This window comes from Seriola lalandi, unplaced genomic scaffold (assembly GCF_002814215.2).
Source record: "Seriola lalandi dorsalis isolate HSWRI2012SDOR001 ecotype SW California unplaced genomic scaffold, Sedor1 jcf7180002054262, whole genome shotgun sequence".
Classification (NCBI taxonomy): domain Eukaryota; kingdom Metazoa; phylum Chordata; class Actinopteri; order Carangiformes; family Carangidae; genus Seriola; species Seriola lalandi.
This window is the reverse complement of record NW_019524815.1, coordinates 955,356-968,552: the sequence shown is the minus strand read 5'-3', so window position 1 is coordinate 968,552 and position 13,197 is coordinate 955,356. Positions and strand designations below refer to the sequence as shown.

Genomic DNA, 13,197 nt, shown 5'->3' with positions numbered 1-13,197 from the left:
GAGGGAGACGGGGGGGCTTTGTTTAGCAGGAAAGCAGCCGGCGGAGGGCCATTTCTTGCTGTTGCTCTGAGCACTACGTCCAATTGGTTGGCTCAGATGAGGCAGCTCTAGGGCCAGAGATTACACTGCAGTGCTGAGGCGTCACTCTGGCTGAGCACCGCAGGCGGAGGCAGGGGGGATAGAGGGAGAGAATAATGGGTGGGGAGGTATGGACACACTCAGTGACACAGGGAAGAAAGGCCGGGAAACCTTGTTGGGAAATGTGACAGTCTCTTCTCATCATCTGCTTTCAGCGTCTTCAAACACCTGCCACAAGACTCCCACGCATGTCTTCCTCTCTCTCTCTCTCTCTCTCTCTCTCTCTCTCTCTCTCTCTCTCCCTTTATTTTCCTCCACACCTACACCTTTCCCCTTTCTTCTCTCTCATTACTCTCTCCATCTCCACTCCTCGGCTCTGTTGTCAAATCAGCACAGATATAATTACACTGACACTGTTGCAGCTGTGAATTAAATTGCTTCATAGGTGCATATGGTTCTTTAAATCCCATATAATACTCCAGATTGATCAGGACTTGCGCTGGTGAAGGTGAAGCACTGGTGGAGGAATTAGCGGTATTAAAACCAAGTCACTGTAAATCATGTTCGACATGTTTGCTGTTAAAATACACAAAATACTTTTACAGACATGCTGAGCAAACCCCTTCTCTGCTGTAATCACTGTCTTAAGTCAGTAATTATGTTGGATATCCACTATTGAAAAATATGACTTATTGATACATGGTGTTAATATTAATAAACATGGGTTTAATTTTGAATTAGGAAACAAATCCGTTTTCTCTGGTCAGGAGTCAGGAGGAAACCTGGTGCAAACAGTTGGGTTCATGACTGGATCTACTAAAAGAAATGCAAATTACTCAAAGTTTGCAAAACTCCCACAGTACAGAGCGTGATAAGCTTCTGTCCCGGCTTTACTGTCGGTTTAACAGAAAATCAGATACCTAATGTGGTAAAAAATCTGTCACATAATATGCTGTGAGTATTTTTTACAGAGAAGACGGAGCCTTCAAAGAGACGAGAAGGAAAGAGCAGGAAAAACATTGATAAAATATCAATAATTGCATCATATCAGCAAGGGCTGATCAGTGACATTACAGTTGTAACAGAGCTGTGCAGGTGACTTGAGAGAAGTCACCATGTTCATCTTTTAGTAGTTTTGTAGCTTCTGTGAAATGAAGTTTCTACGTTGTTAGTGTTTTTTTTTTTTCTGGTTCAGTAATGCTATATAGGATACACTGTGGTGAAAGTTTGTTCAGACATTTATGGTCCCTGGAAGACGATCCGCTGGCTCTTCATCTAATGCCACCAGCAGGAGTTTTACATCAACATCCACCATCTTATCTGATAAACTTACAAATCAGTGCTGAAATCACTCTTTTTTTATGTGACATTGCCATGGTAACGCTTTGGTTAAGTTCACACACAAAAACAACTTGGTTAGGTTTAAGGAAAGATCAAGGGTTGATCACAAAATAAGGACTTTGTTAAAGTTAGAGCAAAGTTTGTTGTCATGGTTACAATAGTAAACACGTGGTTGTAGTTATGGTTATAGAACGATCATTAACAAAGTTGACACATTCGGTGGAGATGGGATCAGTGACCATTTTTTTAAAAATTCAAAATACTTACATAAAACTAGAGCTGCATTGTGGTCAGACGTGCGCCAGGTCTAGGACAGTGAATGTGTTGGGCATGGTGAGTCTACATTGGCAAGACAGGGATTTTCGCAAATCATGTCGTACAAAACACATAGGCTTGAACACTTGGCTGAAAGAAAATGGATTAACTGTCAAAATAAAATGAAACAAAATATATCCAGGTGTGGATGGGTGTGGTCTACGTCAGGAGATCCGGCTACAGACTAGATCAGTGGCTCTCAAACATTTTTAAGGACCAAGGATCAAGAACTGACACATGGACCCCCACCCGATAAGATCTTTGCGTTTAGATGTTTTATTACAGAAAGTGTAAAATGACCAAAATTGTCATATATTCTGTCATTGTGTTACTTGTGAATGGAATTATATTGAAAATAAATGATTCCCCTTTTTGCTTGGCACCCACAGTAACCCCTTCAAGGACCCCACTTTAAGAAGTACTGGTCTAGATTATTAGTATAATTTTGTTATAAATGTCAGTGGGTGAATTTTAGTGTCTGGGATTTTTATATTTAAGCATCATCAGACCAAAACCCGAGGTCCTGGACAGATCGTTTCAGTGAGGATGAAGAGGGATGAGTGAAGAAGAGCGTACCAGCAATTCATGCTTGGTTTGCTTGAATCCTCATTAAGCCTCACTAACATTACAGATCACTTCAATACGAAGCTACAGCTAAATTATTTGAGCTGCCTCAGACTCACATGTTGGCTTCAGACAGATTGTTCACCAGACTACAGACAAATTGTTAAAGTAATTTGAACTGCGAAGATTAAATTCTGTCTGGATGGAAAGCATCTATGTGGAACTCAATACTAACGCTTGTTGTTTAAAGTGTCCGATTTGATCATGAGCGAGGAGGATGCAGACACACAAAGTTTACAGAAAGATCCACCAGTGAGTGTTTTTGTTTGGAAGAAAATCTGTGGTTATAAACCAAATATATACATGAGAGACATCTGGACAGACATACTGTATACAGACACTAAAACATTATCATCCACAAACTTGGGACAAACTCAGAAGGTATGTTTCCTGCAGTCTGACGTTCAGTCTTGTTAAGATGGACAAGCGACAAACACACATGAACACATGAAAAAACACTGGCACAGTGGACAGATGGCATGGTTTGACAGAGATTAGAACAGGCTTGTTTGTTTGGTCTTCTCTGTGTTTTTGTTGTTTATTTGAAACATATTATACTGGCAAATATGAAACTGTCTGGCAAGCGGCAAGAGAGAAGGAGCAGGAAAGATGCTTCTGCCTATTCGCTCTGCTTTCACACTTTTCTCCGTCAGAGTTTCAGGTTACTCTGCCTGCTGGCATGTTCAGCTTTGCTGTGACTCATTGTACTTTCTCAATATGTATGTTTGCTCTTGTTGAAATAGTTAAAACCATAGGAAATGCATTTTTACCCATATGCAGAGTAGCAGCTTTCTGACAGACCAGACCAGCCTTTAGATATTTCATTTTTCTGTTATTTCAGTCATAAAACTCTTGTTCAGTGTAGGATTGCTGGATTGCTTTAGCTCAAATTTATGGTATGTAAACCCAGATGCCTGAAGGTCTTTGCCTGTGAGCAGCTATACTGTTGATATCTATGTAAGTGTGACACACAAAGCTCAGTAATCCCTCAAACAAGGTAAAGCAGAAGCACATGCCTGAGGCGTTGATGTCTCTGCATTTCACTGCTTCAGCGCTGGACAGGAATTCTCACGTCTCCTCTGTTTAAACTGTTGCTTTCCTTCTGCCGTTTGAACCGTGAATATTTTACTTCTGGTTCCACTGCTTTGTTAACCTACTTAATGTTTTATAAAGGTCAGATAATTTTGTAATTAAGCACCACTCTGTGCCTTCTCACTGCAGATCCCAGTGAGACCGTGGCACTTCCATGCGTGCATGAGTGTAAGGGTGTGAGTGTGAGTGTGTGAGAGCAAGTGAGCGCCAGCGCTCCCACATGGCCTCCATGCAGGACGGGCTGAACTTCACGGCTCCTCCCTACGGCAAGGTCCTGCTGCTGGGTGCTATCGCTGCTGCCTCAGCCTTTGTTGTTACGATCCTCATCGTGGTGCTCTGTGTGGGCTGCCAGAGGTGAGAGCGTGCACGTATGACCATGCATACATGCACAGATACACACATGTATATTTGCATTTGCAGGACACTCAGTACCAATTCATTAATGTTAAAATATTCTACAAGTACCAACATCCTGCATTCAATTCTTATCAGGAAAATGTACTAAAGTATCTAGAGTAAGTATCTAAAGTAAAAGTACTTGTTCTGCAGTAAAATGCCTCCTGTGACTGATTTATTGACATTATGACATTATTACATTGTTAATACTGAGGCATCAATGGAGCCTCCTCCAAAGGGTCACAAGATAAAACTGAGGGGTCATGAGATGATTCATGTGGGAGGAAAGAAGAAAAAACAAAGTTATGCTGCACAGATCTGCATTTGTTTTTAGCATTTTTCACTAATTGTGAAGCATGAAATAAATTATTGTAAAGTCATTTTACCTGGACAGGAAATCTTGTGCTAATAATAAAACATATGGAACATAACAACTAGATCTTAACTAGATACAGATTTTTCATTAGAGGTCATCAGCCAAGAAGGCTGGAACAACTGGTTTAATCTTTAACAATCTGTCATCTGTAATCTCGTTTTATTATCTTTTCATATGATTCTAATGTAAAATCTGAAAAGTGACCAATAAAGTAAATAGAAGTAAAATTGCACTTGAGTAAATGTACTTAGTTATTCTCCGGCCGTGGCCGTGCCACATATGCAGATGCACTCTTGATGTCTCGCTCACATGTGCACAGTCATAAGATGACTCAGCCAAACATGGACAATGACTCAGACAGAAACTCTGCACGCACACAGACACACACAGACATACACACACACACACACACACACAGAAGTGCATCAGTGTAGTAAGTGTCAATCTGTATGACAGAGTGTTTGTGTTTACCACAGGAAGGGGAAGACACACAATGTCCCCGGCGAAGGTGGAAAACACCGTCTCATGGACATGGTAGGTATCAGGCAACACACTCCTCCGTGTTTTGTTTGCATTGCAGCAGAGGTAGCTGAAGCAACTCAATTCAGCAGGGAACAATATCATTCAGAGGACACCTCTTCAGTCTTAATTAGTGTTTAACCAGCTTCGTGTGTGTGTGCATCTGTGTGTACGTGTGTGTGTGTGTGTATGCGTGTGTTGTCAGGGTATACTCAGGCAGTCGAAGCTGCGGTCCATCAGTAAATCAGACACTGAGATGAACAAGATGAACTGCAATGGCAAAAGTGAGTGCATCTTTAATATATCTGCCCTGTGTTCTCTATATACAGTACCAGGCTGCTGTGAGGTGAAAACCTTGTATCTCCTTAACATCAGCTTTTCTGGAACTAAACAGCCTGCTCCCGTTTTAGCTGCATGACAAAGCAATTTTTGCATCACTGAAGGGGATATTTGTGGAATTTTCTGAACCCTAACCACATGTGCAGCATGTAATTTGTCATCTTATTTGTGAGCATGACCATCAGAAACAGTGGAGCTACAAGGTTTCCACCCAACAGCAGCCACAATATTGAAATGGCAAAAATGGAAAATCAATTTTAATTTTTTTTTTGCAGCACATCAATGTCGCGACAAGTGAATGCATAAATGGAACAATTATCCACAAATAAATTGTGGCATGTTTGGATTTAGCTTCATCCTCTAATTAAAACCAAGCTCAGAGTCCACAACGGCAACATTACCAACCCCTGATAATACAAATAAATGCCACTGCACACATTTTCTCCACATTATCAGTATCTGATGTGACCCTAAATTCCCAAAAAGACCTCTCTGCAATAAAGTTCGAGGGCAGTTAAGAGGAGAAATTTACCCTAAAACAGGATTCACACTGCGATTACAACTCAGCCTTATTCCACTGGACTGTTCAGTCTCGATTTGTGAGCATGCATCTCTCTCTTAAAGACAGAAATCACAGAGCCAAGACTAATCCTGGAGCTCCATCAATGACAGTCAACAGGGATCTGTGCTTGTGGGCACTGTGACAGTAGCCTGAGAGGGTTTGAAGAAATATAAGCATATGTCCTGCTTCATACTTGTCCTGCTTCCACTGCAGTGGACTGAAGCCAATCTGGATGCATATTCTCAAATGTCTACGTCGGTTCCCAGTTTGCTGTCAGCTCCAGATTTTCTTTCACCAGTGAGAGATTGATTCATATTCACAAATGGTGTCAGATCTGTTCAGTTCAAGGGGAGTAAACGTATGTGAATTCTGCTTTATGGTGGGCAAATACAAAAAAACCCCCCAAAAAAACATCCAGCCAGCTTGGAGGTTCTGCTGCTGCCCAGCCGCCGGTCTAACTCTGACCTTCGTTCTCAAGGCAGGCAGCTTCCCCATATCCCTTCTGGGACTGGAGAGGATGGGGAGCACACTTACTCTGAAGTGGGCCGACGCTCCTCCACCACACGTACTGACGATGCCCTCTACGCCATGGTAGGCAGAGCCGGGCAGACGGACACTCCGGCCCCTCCGGCCGTGCCTGCCAACACCCCGGCGCCGCCAGACCCAGATGGGGACGTGGAAGGAGGGCTGCCTGAACCTGAGGCCCAGGTCATGTCTCCCCCTCACCCTCCAGAGACGGCTGAGTACGCCTGTGTCAGGAAGCTGAGGAAGGCCGACAAGGCGCCCCAAAAGAGGGACAGCGGGACGGATATGGCGGAGCCACCGGCACCGCCTCCTCGTCACGCCCCGCCGTCACATCCTGCCCCTCCTCCGCCACACCCTCATAGCACAAAGTTGCCACGTAGAAATGTGGAGGCCTTTAACGTCCCATCATTCCCAAAGGTTGGTAGATTTAAATGTTTTGCATACAAACGAATTTATCTTTTTGATCTGATGGTGAAAAGGAATAGTTTGACAATTTGGGAAAAGTCCCATATTATACACTTTTGCTGTGTTTTATTTAAATAAATATGAATGTTAAATGTTGAACCACTAGAAGAGAAAACCATCTCAATGTACTTTTACATCTCCTCTCTAGGCTTCTCCCCTCCTGAGATCTAGTAAGAACAGGCTGTGAGCCAATCAGAAGAGAGGAGGCTCTGAGCCTTTCTTCTGATTGGCTGACTTTTTTCTGAGTGGTCAAATAAAAATATAGCAGATTTCAGGTAAACACTCAGAGAAACCAAATCCAGCAAGGCTGGATGGTGAGTCCGGATGGGCGGGGCTTGGGGCATGGCTGAGGGCGGTAACTGCTTTGCTGTGACATCACAAAGTTACAGGAAGTCCTGAAGACTCAGTTTCTGAATACGGGCTGTGTGCATTTCTCTGTGGACTGAGCTACTTTCACAGCATTAATATAGAACATAGACCTGCTTTATAATCAGAAAAGGCATGGAAGTCTCACTTTATACAATATGATCCCTATAATGCTTTCTCACTGAGAGTTAGATGGGAAGATTGACACCGCTCTCATGTCTGTATGATAATATATATGAAGCTAGATTAGCATAGCATAAAAACTGGAAATAGGGGGAACGAGTTAGCCTGGCTTGTCCAAAGGTAAGAAAATCCTCCTACCAACACTTCTAAAGCAACTGAAACTGGGAGTTTTGCAGCCACATGGTATGTGTCCCAACCACAGGGCTGTTAGCAATGAATGTGACCTGATTACCAAATAAAAATGTCATATATTGTGGAAAAGAGGGATACCTTTCTCACATAATGTTGGCGACCTTGATTCCACTCAGACAAAAGGTAACAGCCACACACTTCCTTTGCAATAAGCCTTGAAGGCAACACCTCAGTGGTTGGTTTTATTTGCTGAAGGAATTGAAGGAAGGAGGTGAGGGCCGGAGGGGGAGAGGAAGTTAACAGCTAAGTCGGGTCGCCAGTGGTTCTCCAGAGGTCTGCCTGGAGCAGAAGATGAGACCACACAAAGCAGAAGAGTTGATGTCTTGTACACTGGCGTCACGAGGAGTGTTTTTTTTTAAAGTCACATCGTGTGGGAGTTTGTTTGACCCATCAGGTGTGAATGGTCCCTCTGTTCTGACAGTTATGCTCAGGTTTCTCCGGGCATGTGTAACAGATTCTCCAGCGTGACATGTTAATATACATGTTGTAGTCCAGGTACAGTGATTATGATCTGGAGAGTGTTTGTCAGACTTCCCGTTGATCTGCAGTTGTAATTGTGCCAGTGTTGCAGTTTTCCTTGCACTCGGCTACATCATGTATACTGTTGTGATGCGTTAGCACTTCTGTAGAAATTTCTTTGAAGTCTGGGCAACGAGTTGTGTTTATTTGTCAAAGAGTTCTCAGAGATAGCGGGGTTTATCTGCTGTCAGCAGTGTCACCTCCTCCATATGTTCGCAGCAGAAGGAGTGTAGGCAGACTGTCTGCTTTTACTGTGGGTATAAGGCTCTGCGCTTCCCTTCCAGGTGACAGTGGGAGACCATTTGCTGCCCTGTGTGAGGTCAGCGAGGTCGCGCTATCAGCTGTGACCTGAGTTCAGTAACACGCGCGGTTCACAGGCTTACATGTGTATGCAGTCTGCTCGCAGGGCTGTTCACCACTGATTTTCTTGTGGATGACGCAACATGTTGAAACTGAGTCACCCAGAATATGAGCACATGGTTCCTCACGTTACAAGCTCCACCTTCCAGGGAAAATCTATCCAATACTGTATGAAGTCGGTCCAGCACACTTCTAATGCCAGCTCTGTGCTCCAGCACTTTTGCAATTGTAAAGTGGCTCATTTGTTTTCTGTGAGCTCTGTTAGGTCTGTTTTGAAAATGCAGTTTTTAAATTCACAGATGCTCGTTTGTCAGCATCATGCATGAACACGTGACCAGCTCTGCCCCAGATGTAATTTGTTGTTCTGTTGACAGGAAGTGATGTTTATGGGCAACGGAGAGCAGTACATCTGGAAGCCTCCAGAGGATGATGACATGCTCATGCTGCAAAATAAAGCCCTGGGCCCATTGGGTGCTCACACAGTGGAGAATATACAACCGTCTGCTGCTGCGGTGAGCGGGGACTCTTCAGCCTGTGCATCAACCTGTCTCTTGTTTTGTTACATTCTCCGCATTCCCAATGTCACCCTTTAAATTTACTATTAAGCAATTTTAATATTGGACAAAGCATTTTTACACCAGCATAATATAATGAGTCCCATTTTTGTGCAGTAATACCAGTGCATTCAAATTCAAGTCACAGTGATAAATAAATACCTGGTGATCTTTTAAAAAAAGAAGAGAATCTCTCTTCTAACCGATTAAATGAAAAAAATATATTATGTCTACTGCAATAAAAAACATTTTCCAAGTTGTAACACTATCTCTTAATTCTAGCTGAAAATTTGACGTCTCGGCTAAATTTTTTACATGTACCAAAATTGAAAAGCTTTGTTATAATTTATTACTTGTCTATATTGGTGCTATTTTCTAAAATGTAAGATTGTCATACAAAAATAATGCATTTATTACATCCATTTATTAAGAGGAACAAACTGAGGTCAGATTAAATGTCTCAAATACAAGTCAGAGTGTTTTTATTTTGGCTGAATAGCATGGAATGGAAATTCATCATTTTACACACATTTCCAATAAAATTCATCTTGACAAATGTGGTATCTTTGAAAACATTTTATCTTCACTAGAATGAGAATAATAATTTTTGGGTTTGAACAGAGAAGAGAGGAAATATGCTTATTCACTCTGTTGTTGAGAGTTAGATGAGAGGATTGATACCATTCTCATGTCTGTCCATTAAAATATGAAGGTACAGCAGCCATTTAGCTTAGCTTAGCATAAAGACTGGAGATGGGGCGAAACAGCTCGCCTAGCTCTGTCCAAAGGTAAGAAGGTCTGCCAACTCGCACCTCTTAAGATCACAAATTAACACATCATGTGTCCTTTGTTTAGGCGATTATGTGCAGGACTAATTCTTGGTGGAGAGTAGTGACTTCCACAACAAGCAACAATGCATTGTTTTTACACTTCAGTGGTTCACTCTGATCTTTTTGCTAAATTAAGATAAACATCTGTCGGCTGCAGCTCCGTAAAGGACAGATGTGAGAGTGGGGGCTCTCATGCAACTCTCAGCACGAAAGTTAATAAGTGTATTTCCCAGAATGTTGAACTCTTCATTGAAAGACTTTTTTTTACAGTCCATAATCTCAGTCATGTGTTGTTTGACTGCAGGTGGCTGAGATGTACTCGAAGGTGTGTAAACCAGGAAAGAAGAAAAGAGCTGTGCCGGGGTCTCCCCCAGCCAATCCTGGCTTCCGGACCTTGGGTCGTGGTGACCGTGACCGAGACCGGGATGGGGGGTTTAGTGTAGTGGTCAAACCCCAGACCTGGGCTCCTCAGGAGGGCAAAGCAGTTGGAGGGCCCCTTGACGACCACTGCTATGAGTCCATCGGGACAGAGGAGTGCGATCCAGCCTATGAGAACATGGAAGGTGGAGGCGGCTGGAAGCGAGAGAGGCCCCCCAACACGTGTGCCACCCTGCGGCCGAGAAGGAAGAAAACCCAGCAGCCCTTGCAGCAGCAGCAGCCCCCTCCACCGCCGCCAACACAGCAGACCCCCAAGTTACAGCACTTGCCTGCCAAAGCCCTGCTGTTGCCAGGGGAGAATCTGTACGAGAGCATCAGCGACCTGAAGCAGGGCTCCGCCACCTCCAGCACCACCACCATTTTCACTTTCAACGACGGCATGGAGATGTATGTAACAGGGCTCTGAGGCGGCAGCTGCACTGTGACCCCCTATCCTTCCAACACAAGGAGCTGAGCTAACGCCACAAGGAGTGACGGCTGAGCCCCTGTCATGCTCTCCCATACATACTGTTTACATTCAAGTCATAACATCATGCCTGTCACAGGCTCCAGAGGCCTTGGGGCAATAATGTTGACCTGTTATGACCTGGGCTGACTATAAAGTCCAATCTATCAACCTTATAAGGAATCCAAAGGTAGTGAATAATAAATGAGCACAAGACTATTGCAGAGCAATCTGTTGGTAACAGTAGCACTTCTATTTTACTGGTACATATGTGCAAAGCACAATAAAGTAAAAAGCCTAAATTCTTCCTCAATTCTAGCGGGTAAAAATAGTAATTTATCTGGTCCGAGCAGGACTTTTATTTGGGGAAAAGGCACAGCGTCGTGTGCAATCTTTTGGTAGCACTTAAGTCTGTCATGAACAGGCCTTCCCTGTAGTTGGTCAAGATGTGATTCAGGACGGAATTTAAAAGATATAAAGGAATGAATTACTAATCAAAATACTTGAAAGCTCAGGGACCAAGAGAAACAATTATGAGAGTATTATAAAGAAAAATTGCACACATTTTGCATTCCTCCTAAAGGCTTCAACTAATTTAGACCATTTTCATATTCAAAGAAAAACAACCGGATACTTCCCTCTGTCATGTTTCGTTTCATCTTACATGGACTGAACACTGTCTCCACTGCCGTCTGTAAATGAAGTGTTTTACTTTGTTGATCCTGTTTCTGCACTTTGCCTGCTACAAGTTGCATGCTAAAAAAAAGTGAAAAAAAAAAAAAAATCAAGCACTGTCATGTGGTACCTCTATATGAATGTTTTTTCTTTTCTATTGTCGTTGGTTGTTTTTTTTTTTTTTTCAGTGTGTTGCTTTATTTCTCTGTAGAGCACAAAGCCAGTTAGATGAAGGTTGTCTTTGGCTCAGTGGGACTCTGTGCAGCAGAGAGGAGTGTTAATTTTCCCTCCTCCTGCACTGTGCAACACACACACACACACACACACACACACACACACACACACACACACACTACAGATGAAACAAGACTAAAGAGAACTGCTCGAGTCCTAAAACGTGGAGACAGTCCACTCAACCGCCCCACACCCCCCCACCTCCCTCACCCCTCCCCTCTGCTCAGTCCTCACTCATATCTGTGGAGCGTTCATCTTCATAGTCCCTGCCTTGTGGTCATATGAATCTGCTTGGGTTTCACCATAGTGCAGCTCGGAAAGCTAAAGTAGAACTGATGTGTATTAGCAAATGTCATGTCTCGTCATCACTCCATCGATGAATACTCTCTCTCCTCTCTCTGTTATCAGTGTTGAAAATATTGCAGAAATGACAAAAATGTGAAGCAAAGGGTTCGATAAGCAGCAGAGGATAACATATATACACACACACACACACACACACACACACACACACACACACACACACACACTCTCACACTCACACACACACAGACACAGACACACACACAAATTACATCCAAATCCTGGACAATATGAGGATGAGTTCATTTGACCAAATATCCCCAGCAAACAATGTGATTATACTGTATGTTGATGCAACGTGTATGTACATTACAAAAGAGAAAGAATAATAAATATATCATCAGTGTCAAGAAATCTATCTTTTTCTATTACGTTTAATTGTGTTTTGGAATGACTTCTCTTGTGACACAAACTGCAAAACAGCTGCAATGTAAATTTCAGTGTATTTTGTTTGTTGTTTTTTGAAGCCATGAAGCTACGGTGTGTTTTTTTTTTTTTTCTCTTTTTTTTTTTTTGGAGAAACCCAGCTAAGTTAAATGTGGCAGCTAATGTTGTGTGTTTGCTATTCAGACTACAGGGTCTTGTACTCGAAAAGCGTGTAATTAAGTGCTAAGTGCAAAAGATTGTAATGTTTTATATCAAGATTACTATTCATGAAATGTCAGTCAAGTTTATACTTTTGTAATAAAGTGGCACTTTAAAAAATATGTTTTATCTCATAGTCTCAGTTATTAAAATGGAGAGAAAGCAGAATTCGCTGGGTGACGCTGATGATGAACTTCTTTTAAGCCTAAGAGTTCACTTTGCCATCTACTACAGAGGGAACAAAGACTCTTTTTTTAGTTTAAACCTTTTCTTCCGATCTCAAAAGCTGCCTGTAGATTTATGTCTTCAGTCCAATCAGAGGAAAGAAAAATTTTTATACTTATATTCTTTGGGTCGAATTAAAAAAAGTGTCTAATTTTCTTATATTATTTTATATCTAAGGCTACTTCTTTTGTGTACAATCTTACAACCTCATTTCACATGGAGTATCAGTGTGTATGTGCATGTGTGTGCGTGTGTGTGTGTGTCTGAGTGGCCTTCCCATGTTTCTTTTATCTGTGTGAATGTCTGCATGCACGTGCACATGTGCCAGAGTAGCGGGGTCTGCGTCTGAGTAGCTGTGGACGGGGGGGTGGGAGAAAAAAAAAAAAAAATAGGTCACCCCTTAAAACAAAAAGCTTGCAGTCAACATCGCAACCGTCTGCTGAATTTTCATTGGCGGGCTTGTCTCCATGGTAACAGGTTAACCTTGAGGCAGTAGTCACATGGGCGAGCGAGTCTTCTGCTGTCTTGGAGAATACAGCGTGTGTCGTATGACATCCGTGATCACAGTGTCACCCTCTCAGTGAGGAGCTATCTCA

The 13,197-nt window shown here is 42.6% G+C and overlaps 1 protein-coding gene across 1 annotated transcript in view; it reads left to right on the top strand.

Annotated features, from left to right (window-relative positions):
* The window catches only part of LOC111654223 (uncharacterized), a 15,943-nt gene extending 3,445 nt beyond the window's left edge, over nucleotides 1–12,498 (top strand). The window contains exons 2-7 of the mRNA XM_023405156.2: nucleotides 3,580–3,804; nucleotides 4,699–4,756; nucleotides 4,947–5,025; nucleotides 6,121–6,584; nucleotides 8,627–8,764; nucleotides 9,941–12,498. Coding sequence (XP_023260924.1) covers nucleotides 3,671–3,804; nucleotides 4,699–4,756; nucleotides 4,947–5,025; nucleotides 6,121–6,584; nucleotides 8,627–8,764; nucleotides 9,941–10,480 — 1,413 coding nt within the window. The 5' untranslated portion in view covers nucleotides 3,580–3,670 and the 3' untranslated portion in view covers nucleotides 10,481–12,498. The remainder of the gene's footprint in view (nucleotides 1–3,579; nucleotides 3,805–4,698; nucleotides 4,757–4,946; nucleotides 5,026–6,120; nucleotides 6,585–8,626; nucleotides 8,765–9,940) is intronic.
* The last annotated feature ends 699 nt before the right edge of the window (nucleotides 12,499–13,197 follow it).